Here is a 13,293-nt window from a genome sequence, read left to right on the forward strand (position 1 = left end):
TAAGGCCTTGAATGGTTTGAGCAGGCTGAATTCAGATGGGATACTTCTGCTTGCTCAGATTAAGAACCCGAGGCGGCATAGATTCAAATTGAGGAAAGACAGTTGTAGAATAGATATGCGGAAGTTTGCCTTTAGCCAGCGGGTAGTTGATTGCTGGGACAGACTTGATCTGTTGTTGTGGAAGTCGATAGCTTAAATAAATTTAAGGCTGAACTAGACAAACATTTGGGGTGATGGATGGATAAAATGGGAAGGTTTTTTTTTTTTTTTTTTATTTTGGCTAATGCTGCATAAGCTTGCTGTTTTGCATAATATGCCTTAATTAATGCTGAACCTTTTTCAGAATGGTTTTTTACAGTCACTTTGTGATACAGTGAAAATGATTCAAAGGGAAAAAGTCAAATGCAAATGAAAACATTAATACAGTGTTATAATTAGATAGTGCACCTATCCTTTTGCTGACATTTGATCAAATGATGATGGTAAAATGGCAACTTCCTTTTCTTACCTCCCAATAACACAGGCCTCATACAACCTATGGATCATGGAGTCATACTTTGGTGTAAACAAACAAAAAAAAACTGATAAGGTGTTGTGAAGAATTTTGCAATATGAGATGTTACAATAATAATGTTAATGTATGAACTTTGGTTTATCTAAAAATGAAACTATATGTAAAACTGCAGCCATTAACAACCCACTGCAGGATGAAAGCCTCCTCATCAATTCATGTTGAGGGAAATGGACCCTAATCTGGCTCGCTGGTCCAGTGCAGGTTGGCAGACCGACCGTATTTAGCAGTCAGGGGCTTGGACACCGGTCTACTCAAGGAGCGTGTGCTACTGCACTCCTGCTCATGACCACTCGGCTATGGAGGCATGGTGCAAATGCAATAACTAATGTCATAGTTTGAAATTTACACAGTTTGGGGCTTTCTGGCCTAAAATATTATTAGTCATATTGTGTAAATAAGTCACAACTGTGTGTCATCCGTTATACCTTTTGGTACCTACCTGCTCACTGATGTGAAGCCAAATAGATTCAAAACAGTGTTGTCTAGTGGTGGTACTCAACTGAAAACAAGTAACAGTAGTCTTCTGTAATGGGGAAGTGTTGCTTATTTGAAGTATAAGGATGGTAACTTGTTGTGAAAGATGACATAAACTTTGGGAGGTGCATTATGGCCACAGAAGCCGATGTACCAACAACTAACAAAAAAAAAAAAAAAAAACTTCTGGCTAGATAGTCTTGCACTACTTCTTTAACTAAGTGGTGTCATTATTACCCAGAACAGAAGTTAAGCTAACAGGTCTGTTATTACTCATGTCACCCTTTAATCCCATTCTGTGAATTGGGGAAACATTTGCACATTTGCACATTCAGGTGTGGTCCACAGGGATCACACCTGAATTCAAAGATGTCCTTATGGTATAACTAAGGGCTTTCCTACCTCATTTACTTAAGGAGGTAAATAAAGATTACTTGCATTATGAGATTAAATATTGTTTTGTCTTACTCAAAAATTTTATATCCATATAACAGTTTTGTTTATAATTTTCATTATAGAAACTTGGAGATAAACTGTTGTTTGAAGAAGATGATTCATTAAGACATGACCCATTTAAAAGCAAACAGAACTTTACAGATAGCAAAAATATCAGGGCTGATGTTAAAAACATCTCATATAGCAGTTACATGGGATGCAGTGATGTGTTCTCTCAAGTAGATTCACAGAACAATGTAGGGAAAGCATACTTTCCAAATGAGGGTGATATCAAAGATCATCAAACTCTTTCAAGTATTTTTAATAGAAAGATTACATTTTATAGTTGCTCAGATATCCCATCCGAGCAGCTTCATCATTTTTTATCAGAAATAGATCCAGATATGGCCAGTTGCTTGCATCCACATAATCGGAGAAAAATCATAAGGTTAGTTAATTTATTTTTTTTTTGCCTATCTGTGTTTATTTTATATTAATGTATATTAGTCTGTGCTAAACAGATCTGGGGAGGTGTGTGTTCATATTTATAATAAATTCAGCATTTAGAGTTTTTTTTAAAGATTTATTTCATATTAGAGTAATATTCTAATGTTATTTTAAAGGAACAAACCTTTTTTTAGAGTAATATTCTAATGTTATTTTAAAGGAACAAACCTTTTTTTTTTTTTAACACTGACCAATAATGAAATAAAATAAAATAATATAATAAAAATGTGAAAACAGTGAAATTGGAAATGATAACCCTAAACTGCATCATTAATTCCGCACATCATTTTGATGTGTGCCATCAAAAGCTAATACTTGAAGTTTTAAAAACTATGATAAGCGTTTATTACGAAAAAATGCAGTTTTGATTAGTTTGATGGTACCAGCAGTACTAGGATTGCCATTTGTTATTCATTTGGAAAGATTTGGTGTATCTTTCTTATATCTTTTGGTATTCTTAAAGGGATATTAAGACAAGGCTAGAATTACCTGATCAGTAGAGGCAGGGTCTCACTGTGAGTTGTCTCAGATTTTTCAAGCTGCCCGATGACTAGATCTATCCATAAACTAATTTTGTATATACATAAAAGTGATAAATTGTAGAAGCTGGCATACTAGAACTAGAGTAGTTAATGCATCAGACCACTACTCTGAGGATGACTGCAGCTTTATTAAACTTCATTCAGGAAGTGTTGGGAACTGGATGATGCCATCTAAGAAATGGGTAAGGTAAGAGAAGTACAAGAAATTAGATTATGAACTTTAAAAAGGGAGGAGTGCAGTTAGTGCTATCATGTTTCCATTTTGAAAATACTGTACAGAGCTGCTCCATCACTTTTACAGATTAATTAAGTGAATAACATGCATTTAATGTAATAGAAAAAAGATTATGACAAAAAATCACAGTCACAATATCATTTATCAAATGCATTATATATAAAAAAAAACAGAATATCTCTTTAGTTAACTATTCCCTTGTACTGTTATTGCAAAAGCTGCATTTCATTGGTTATAGAGCTGTTTTTCTTTGTCATTTGTGACAGCTACATTCAACTGATAAGATTTGTGCCATCATAGAGTGTTGCCAACAAGAAATTACTGCTGCTTCTGCTGCTGCTGCCAATGGTTAGATTTTAATTTTTATCAGATATCTGACATGATATCAGGCAAGATGGAAATTTTGGATTGTTTCTTGCATGAAGATGGAAAAACTCCTTAACTACTGCAGAAATTACTAGGTGCATCTCTGTTTGGGATTTTTTGTTCTTGGTATAAATACTTAAAGTTATATTTCCAAAGATTTGAGTAAATGTAAACCCAAATTTCCTACACAGTTATAGTCACTGTCACTTGGGAAGGTGGTTGTGCAGGTTATGTAAATACAAGGTGTGACAGTAAAGTTCCTTGGCTAGTGCTGTTGTTGTCATGTCTGATTAGTTTGAAAATAAATGAATATGGGTATGTTGTAGTTCAAACTTCCTTCAACAGGTAATGGTACAGAGATTGCCCAGTAGGCTGACAGGTTGCAAGTAACAATCAGTTTCGTTAGTAGCATTAACATTGGTGTCATGAATTTTCAATAGAGCAACGAATGAATATCAGTGAACTGGGAAAATCTGCAACAGAAATGTATGAAATGTTTAAAACTGTGTTAATGAAATGTTGATATTAAGTGCAATAGCATCATTAATACACAGCCATTTCTGAATAAACAGAATATTTGTAAGGCGGCATAATTTAAATGATGCGGCCTTACAAATATTCTGTTTATTCAGAAATGGCTGTGTATTAATGATGCTATTGCACTTAATATATACATAGTCTAAATTTGCTTGCAGCTTGAGGCTATAGCTCTAAATGCATCATGGTCTAAAAACATCACACACCATCAGACATCTCTCATATTGTGGAGTTATACTTCATAACTGTTTTGCCATCATTGCATCACTCGGGTACCTACCCACCCACCGAAGAAGGGCCAAATAGCTCTGAAACGGCACCAGGGGGAGCCTGATGACGTCTGGAGTTTCCAAGAATAGGTAACAACAGTCTTCCCCACTGGGGAAGTGTTGCCTATTCGAGGAGTTTTTGAGTGGTGTGAGTTGAAGGAGTTACTGTCCCTTTCGTTCTTCTACACCATTACTTTTCCTCTTCCACTCCTACTATTACTTTCCCTCTACCTTTTTGCTTTTCTAAGTCTAATAGTGACAAGTGGATAGTCGAGTTATTATCCCACACATATACAAAATAGCCCTGAAACGGTGCCGTCAGAATAAGTAACATTAGTCTTCTCCTTAGGTCAAGTGTTACTTTTTCGAAGTAGTGCAATATCACCACTTTGCTTATTGGAGGCTTGAAGTGGTGAAACCCATGTTTAGTCTCTAGAGCAAAGTTTCCGGCCCCGAGTGCCAAGCGATAGTTCCCAAGCGATCTTTCTAGTGCGATTTTCTAGCGATTTTCCTAGGGCGAGTACTAGTGCTTGAATAATCCCTCCACCGCTCGCAACGTTACTGCTTCCCTCGCTGAGCAACGTCACTGCTTTACCACTAGCAACGTTACTGCTAACCCCGCTGCAACGTTACTGCTAACCCCGCTTGCAACGTCACTGCTATCGCTAGCAACGTACTGCTCTCTTCTTCTGCTGATCGCTTGGTCACTGGTTGGCACCGCTCCTGCCTCCACGTGGCGGGGTCGGTAACCTGGGAGAAGGAATTCCCTCTTCCAGGGCTGAAAGGAGCAACGATGGATTGCGATGCATATCCACCGCTAGAACCCACGGGTTCCAGACCTGTCAACTCTGATTCAGAACATGACTTGAATCGTCCGAAGAGACAGCGGACTGAAAAACAGAGTGCAGATATGCCAGCATTTCTAATAATGCACTCATTATCCACACAACCTGTAGGCAAGTTATCGCCATTTCTAATACAGAAATGTTTAGAATCGGCTGTTGGATCTCCTAAAATGGTGAAGCGTCTTCAATCTGGAGACCTTCTGATTGAAGCTTCGAAGCCAAGCCATTCAGAAAAATTGTAAAAATTGACAACTTTTAACAACATTCCAGTATCAGTTACGCCACATAACACCCTGAACACCTCTAAAGGCGTCATCAGCGAATGGGACTTACTAAATGTCTCTGAACAAGAAATAATACAAGAGCTTAGTGAACAAAAAGTGACTCATGCACGGAGAATCATGACTAAAAAAGATGGCAACCTACTACCAACCAGGTCCATCATTTTAACTTTCAGTACTCCGACTCTTCCATCTTGTGTCAAAGCAGGTTACCTAAATTGTAAGATACGTCCTTACATCCCAAACTCCATTCGCTGCTTTAAATGTCAAAAGTACGGTCATTCTCAAACAGCATGCCGAGGCGATGCCGTGTGTCCTCTTTGTGGTTCCAAGGAGCATTCTCAAGAAGACTGTACAGCTTCCACTCCTATCTGTCCAAACTGTAAGGAAAACCACCCTGCATTTTCTAAAGCATGTGACCTTTGGAAAACAGGAAAAAAAATCCAGAAATATAAAGTTGAACATAAAGTCACTTACCCTGAAGCAAGAAAGCAAGTGCTACTAACCATTCCTAGCCGATCATACGCATCTGTTACTAGAACCAGTCGCTCAGCTGCAACTCAAACAGATGTGTCCATAGAACCGAGAATTTCCTTTGCCACCTGGGCTAAAACTGTTTTATCATGCAATAAGAAACCTACAGTCAACGAAACCAGCAATACGCCGATCAGCATCCCAACTGATGCTATCTCAACTTTATCCGAAACAACAAAATCAACTACCGTTGAAAATCAGAAAAAGGTGAAGCCACGAAATATCAACATGGAAACAGATGTCCAATCAGAGGATGACGACACAGTACTAGAGTTACATGCTAGTGATATCATGGATACAGGACGCCCAATCTTTCCCAGAAATGAAAAACCAAAACCAAGCAGACAGAAACCTCAGAAAAAACAGTCAGACCAATCTTCCTCAAACAAATCCAACCAATGAATAAATTCCTACAATGGAACTGTCGAGGATTACGCAGTAATATAGACGACCTCAGTGATTTACTCACTCAAACAAATGCAGTAGGTGCGTGCTTACAAGAAACATTTTTATCACCACACGCTTCGGTCAAAATCAAAAACTATACTATGTTTAGGCGAGACAGGGTTTCTAACTCTCCTGCTCGTGGTGGGGTAGCTATACTTGTGAAATCTACAATTCCCTCAAGACATCTCCAACTAAATACCTCCTTAGAAGTTGTAGCAGTCCGGATAGCAATGGGAATATCGTTATCACTTGCATCCATCTACATATCACCGAATTATCCTTGCTCCCAGACTGAACTGGACAGTCTCATTACGCAACTTCCACCTCCCGTCTGTTTACTTGGTGATTTCAATGGTCACCATCCATTGTGGGGATCCTCCACCATGGATGGTAGAGGCAAACTAATCGAAACATTCCTGGATAACCATAACCTGACTCTTTTAAACTCTGGTTCTCCAACTCATATTCAACTACCTGCTGGTACTACATCCGCCATAGACCTATCCATCTGTTCAGCATCTCTTTTTCCAAGCATGGAATGGTTAGTGCTAAATGATCCATTCCACAGTGACCATTTCCCTATCATCAGTTCAATACAAACACAGGTCATGTCATACCCTAAAGGCCGTATTTCTTGGAACTTCCAAAAAGCAGACTGGAAAACCTATTCCAGTTGTGTTATATTTGAAAAGCAATATGTACAGCAACAGAATCTTAATAACGTAACTGACCACATTACCAGCCAAGTATTATCTGCAGCAGAAATTTCCATTCCAAAATCTAACCTGCACAAGAGTGTACACCAAAATCAGTGGTGGAATGAAGAATGCTCCAAAGCAAAGCGTGATAAAAACCGAGCTTGGAATCACTTTCGTAAATTCCCAACTACCGCCAACCTAATTGTTTACAAAAAACTCAGAGCTAAAGCGAGACAGATTAGAAAAAAAGCAAAACATGAATCCTGGACTAACTTCGCCTCATCCATTACCAGAAATACTGACACTCGAATTATTTGGAAAAAAATACGCGCACTCAATGGGAAATTTCTACCGTTGCAATCACCAATAATACAATGGAATGGGCAGGAATTATCTTCCCCTAATGATATTGCAAATGCTCTATCAGAGTCTTTTATGACATTTCCGCCTCATCCTCTTATGTGACATCCTTTCAACGCATTAAAACTAGTGAAGAACGTCAAAAATTAAATTTTCAAACTAGACTCTCACTCCCTTATAACCAGCCTTTTACTTTAGTCGAGCTGAAGGAATGCTTAAGCAAATCGTCAAATAGTGCAGCAGGACCAGACGGTATTCACTACAGTATGTTGCAGCATCTATGTGAATCTGACCTTGGTATATTATTAATATTCTTTAACCGTATCTTTTCAGAAAATACTTATCCTCTGTCCTGGCGGCATTCCTATATTTGTGCTATTCCAAAACCAGGCAAAGATCCGACTCTGGTCCAGAACTACAGACCGATATCATTAACAAGCTGTTTAGGCAAAATCTTTGAAAGGATGGTACATAAGAGGCTCACCTGGTTTCTAGATTCCCAGCATCTTCTCTCTGATCACCAATATGGCTTCCGTAAAAACAGATCCACCCTAGATTTACTTGTAAAACTTGAATGCAACATACGAAATGCCTTTATCATGAAACAGCACCTAGTGATGGTCAACCTAGATATTCACAAAGCATTCGATACTACCTGGCGCTATGGCATTATTAAAGATATGCATCAGTTGGGGCTGAGAGGCTATCTTCCTCAAATCATTCAGAACTTTTTAAAATTACGCACTTTTCAAGTCCGATATAAAAACGTGCTGTCTGCAACTCACATTCAAGAAGAGGGTGTCCCGCAGGGTTCAATACTGAGTGCTACCCTATTTGCGATTCGAGTCAACAAAATATTGGAAGATCTTCCAAAAACCATTCAAATTTATATGTATGCAGATGACCTCGCTATATCCTGCCAATCACAAAGTATGAATACTATCGAAAGACAGTTGCAAAATGCTCTATACAAAATAGAAACCTGGACCTTATGCAATGGATATCGTCTTGCTGAACAGAAATCCACCACTACTCACTTCTGCAAACTACGGTCACTTCATCCTGATCCTGAGCTAAAGATCAATAACATGCCAATACCTCTTACTCACACTGTCCGTTTTCTTGGCCTGGTGCTAGATAGGAAACTAAACTTTCAAGCACATGTGACCTACCTTCGGACCATCTGCTTGAAGAAATTGAACATCCTCCGGTGTGTGTCATCTATGTTGTGGGGTGCTGATCGGCATACCCTGATCCATCTCTATAGAGCTCTCATCAGGTCCCGTTTAGACTACGGTTCTCCAGTGTATGACTCTGCGAGGAAGAGTACTTTAGAACGATTAAATACCATCCAGCACAGTGCCCTTCGAATTTCTCTAGGGGCTTTCAGAACCTCCCCAGTCCAGAGCCTTTACATTGAAGCCCACGAACCTCCCTTACATCTTCGGAGGAAAACATTGCTTTTAATGTATGCCGCAAAAATCCGCAGTCTTCCCTACCACCTGAATTGGAGATGTCTGTACAACACCGAATGGGACTCATTTTACAACAGTAAACCAAATGAAAACAGACCTGCTGCACTTAGACTTAAAGAACTAACTCAAACGTGGAATATTGCAATCGACAATATATATCAGGACATAACACCTCCTGTTCCACCGTGGGCAAATATCCCTGCAATTTACGATGACTATTTCCAACAGTGGGGAAAGAACACCTTGTGTCCCTTCAATATCGCACAGTTACATGAAGCTCACTCTGCTTTTAATTCACAAGCCTGTAAGATCTATACAGATGGATCGAAAACTGAGACCCAAGTAGGCGCTGCTGCGATCTTTCCATCTTTCAGCACTTCTGTCTCATTACCTGTAGAATGCAGTATCTTCACTGCTGAGCTTTATGCTATTAACTTGGCTCTAGGTCATATTACTCAACTTCTAATTTCGTCTGCCATAATATACACTGACTCGCTCAGTGCTGTCTCTGCCATAAATAGTAATAACAACTCCTCTCACCCTGTAATAAAACAAATCCATTCCAAATTACTTATGTGTAATGAGTCAAACCAAACTGTAACATTCTGTTGGATTCCAGGTCATTCTGGGATAGCAGGAAATGAAAGAGCAGATCTAGCAGCCAAACAACCAGATACTACTCTTTTGCAGACTTTTCGAACCCCATATACTGATTATAAACATATCATCCATAAAGCATGTTACAATAGCTGGTCATTAATCTGGAGAGGTTATCCAGGAAACAAATTATATCAAATAAAACCAGAACCAAAGCTGTGGCCGTCCAGCTTCCAGAAAAGCAGACAAGAAGAAACAATTTTAGGAAGGCTCAGGATTGGGCATACTCATCTCACTCACCTGTATCTAGTAACTAATGACAGCGCTCCACAATGTACATCATGTCAAGTACAACTGACCATTCGCCATTTGTTAGTGGACTGTCCCCACCTTCAGAACATCCGCTTAGATACTTTTAAATCAATTGCTAAAACACAGTCATCAATAAATTTATTGCAGATTCTGGGAGATGATTCTAATAAAAAAGAACTATATACTTTCCTAAACCGGATACAAATATATCATAAAATATAGATATTATTTCATATTCACCATTAGAAGACACAATATGGCCCAAGTAGCCTATGTGTCGTTAAACCCAACAACAACAACAACAACAAAGTTTCCGGTATCCCCCCCCCATACTTCTTCTTCAACCCATGCACGGTACTAAGTATGTTTGGGGTTTTCATAAAAAAAAAAAAAAAAAAAAAAAAAATATCATGGCAACTCGTGAAGGTATTCACAATATGAGATATAACTTAAAACGATGCCGCCTTACAAATATTCTGTTTATTCAGAAATGGCTGTGTATTAATGATGCTATTGCACTTAATATATACGTAGTCTGAAATGTTGAATTGTCCAGTAAGTTTGAATGATATAAGATGGATATAAGGATGTTTGCGATGACCCAAGAAGTGGGTATCCATCAATCTCTTGAAATGAGGACAGAGTTGCAAAAGGTGTGGCAAGAGACCATCGTTTGACTCTCAGACTTGGATCTAAATAAGGAGATGATTTGCAAATTCTGCATGAAGATTTGTGGAAAAGGAAGGTCTGTGCAAAATTTGTGCTGTATAGCCTTATGGATGAGTAGAAGCAATGAAGCCTGTCATCATATGAAGATTTTATCCAAACTTGTCAAAACAAGCTTAATTTCCTTGGCTATATTATCACTGAAAATAAGTGTTGAGTATTTCAGAGATGGAGTGCCAGGCATGTAGTGAACTTCAAAATCACCACCAAGACCCCCCAAAAAATTTTTGTGTACAGAAGTCGAGGATCAAGATGATGCTGATTGTGTTTATCGATAAATAGGGTGTGATTCACATGGAATTTGTACGTGAAGGGGTGAGTCAATGTACCCTGTGTACAGATGCTTTTCCTGGGTGAGGCTGCAATTTTGAGAGAAAGGTAGCTGGTTTTTGTTGCACAACAATGCCCCCACCCATTCTGCACTTGTTGTGAAGACAAACATGGCATTGTACGGATCAACCATCCACCCTACTTTAGCACCAGTGGACTACCTCTTTCCCAAGGTGCAATTGGCTTCAAAGGAAAGAGACTTCAGGATGTTGATGACATAAAGAAAACCTAGTTGCTGAACTGAACATAATCTCTTTGGATGTCGTCACTGACTCTTTTCAGAAATTTTACAATGATATAATAAATGCATTCAATCAGGTGGTGATTACTTTGATTAAAAATAAAACCATTTTTGAGTTCCTTCCTTTTGTGTTCTTTTTATTGCATTAGCCCAGGAACCTTATTGCCGCAGCTCATACAAAATGAAGCATCCAGTTAGTATGTTTCCATATGGGTGCTGCACATACTGCTTCCATTTGTCAGGATGACTGCAGTCTTCTCGTGTCTGTATCAGAGGTACTTTATTACATATACAAGATTTTATCACAAAGTTGGCTGAATGATCTCATAATTCTTGGGCATATAGCAGTAGTTGTTGTTATTGTTGTTATTTGGTTTTTAGGAGCATTATCAACTAAGGCCATATTGCTCCGGGTGACCATTCCCTGACCTTTCCGCATCCTCCGTATTTGGTGGTCATGGGCTCGAACCCCGGTCTAATCAAGAAGCGTGTGCTACGCACTGCTGCTCCTGCCCACTTGGCTATGGAGGCGCCCCATATAGCAGTAGCAAAAACATTGAGTAGGGTCTGCAAACAACTTTTGAGCATGTATCTTACGTACAGCTTGAGTGAATACTCGTTTTACTCATATGTTTGCATCTAATCAAAATGATGAAATTTGACAACATACTAATACTTACCATTTGAAAATTTTTGATCAAAAAAACATTCTTGCCATGCTGCATCTACCTTATTTGCCTGATGCAATGGACCACTTAAAAGCATTCACAAATGAAGGCTTCCAAAAATGTTTTTTTCAGTGGTAGCCATAATGGAACTAGTGTATTTGGAAGTGGTAGGCATAATGGAACTAGTGTATTGCAAAAGGAGACTATATTGAAGAATACTAACAATGTAAACATTTATCATTGAATAAAATAAATTTTTGATGTGAAACATCTTTGGAAGCACCTAAAACTGAGTAAATCTAATTGGTCATGAAAAACGCATTGTGGAAGTGACATCATCTCCAGTTTCCGCCAGAGGTGCTTCCCACGCTCCCACTACTAGTCTGTGCTGAACACTTAATAGTAGTGTGATTAAAGTGCGTGAAGCATTTTTCGTGACTGGTACGATATCTCGAGTTCCAGTGAACTGATTTACAAAATTCAAACGCCATTCGTTTGAATTTCTTTGAACTGCATTAGAAAAAAACAAAAAAGGAGTAAAAAAACAAAAATGCGTGTGTACCTTGTATTCACGAAAGATGTTTTATTTTATGTGAAAATATCCTTGTCTTGGAAGAGGTTAGCGAAATTCAAGCCAATCCTAATTACCCATATGATGGCAGCCTGAATAGTATGATTGCAGCAATACAAGTATTTGCCACATTAGCATTAGTAGAGGCATTTGATGCAAGAAAGCAAGCTTATGCAGCATCAGCCAAAAAAAAAAAATAAATAAATAAATTAAAAAAAATAAATAAAAAAATAATAAATAAATAAAAAATAACCACTTCCACTTCACCCCTCTGTTCGTTCGAAATACCTGTCTGTTTGTTCGAAATACCAGCTGAGATTTAAAATTATTTAGGCTATCAACTTCCACGACAAGGGATGGAAGTTTATTCCACCAACCAACTACCCCCTGGCTAAAGGCAAATTTCCGAACGTCTATCCTACATCTGTCTTTCCTTAATTTGAATTTATGCCCTCTCAGGTGATTATTCTGAGCGAGAGAAAGAATCCCATCAGCATTGAGCATGCTCAAACCATTCAAGGCCTTATACACCTCTATCAGATCACCTCGCTGGTGCCTAGTCTCCAGACACTGTAATTTGCAAAACTTAAGCCTTTCTTCGTAAGAGCACCCCTTTGTTCCATTCACTAATTTTGTTGCCCTTCTCTGTACTTGTTCCAGCAGCTCTACATCCTTCTTGAAATGAGGCCTCCAGACCTGTATACAGTACTCTAGGTGTGGCCTGACCATTGCCTTATACAAGGGAATAATCACCTCCTTATCCCTGCTAGAAAAATTCCTATATATCATTGACAATACACCATGAGCTACTCTTGCAGCCCGTCTGCACTGCTCAGAGAACTTCATATCTGCCTGCACAACCACCCCCAGGTCCCTTGCATTCTCTACCACTGTCAGTGTAGTACCACAAAGTTGATACGTTGCTCTGGGGTTGCTGTTTCCCATATGTAGTACTTTACATTTGTCAATGTTAAACTTCATTTGCCACCTCTCAGCCCATCTGCTCAACCTTTCCAGATCCTGTTGCAGCAGCATAGTGTCAGTAGTGTCCTTGACAATCCTGCCTACCTTTGTATCATCTGCAAACTTCAACATTAAGCTTGATATACCCTCATCAATATCATTTATGAATACAGAAAACAATAATGGACCCAACACTGAGCCCTGAGGGACTCCACTAATAACATTAGTCCACGTTGAGCAGTGTCCATTGATTACCACTCTCTGTCTTCTCCCCCTCAGCCACACTGCTCCAATTTGTGCAACAGT

At 38.8% G+C, this 13,293-nt stretch overlaps 1 protein-coding gene across 1 annotated transcript in view; it reads left to right on the plus strand.

The window, feature by feature from the left end:
• Positions 1–13,293, plus strand: part of LOC150085687 (tRNA dimethylallyltransferase) — a 254,385-nt gene that overhangs the window by 52,749 nt on the left and 188,343 nt on the right. Inside the window, exon 4 of the mRNA XM_090373447.1 lies at positions 1,567–1,931. Within this exon, the coding sequence (XP_090229573.1) occupies positions 1,567–1,931 (365 nt within the window). The remainder of the gene's footprint in view (positions 1–1,566; positions 1,932–13,293) is intronic.

The sequence above is a fragment of the Mastigoproctus giganteus genome, chromosome 5, assembly GCF_048544385.1.
Source record: "Mastigoproctus giganteus isolate SK-2022 chromosome 5, ASM4854438v1, whole genome shotgun sequence".
In the NCBI taxonomy this organism is placed as follows: domain Eukaryota; kingdom Metazoa; phylum Arthropoda; class Arachnida; order Uropygi; family Thelyphonidae; genus Mastigoproctus; species Mastigoproctus giganteus.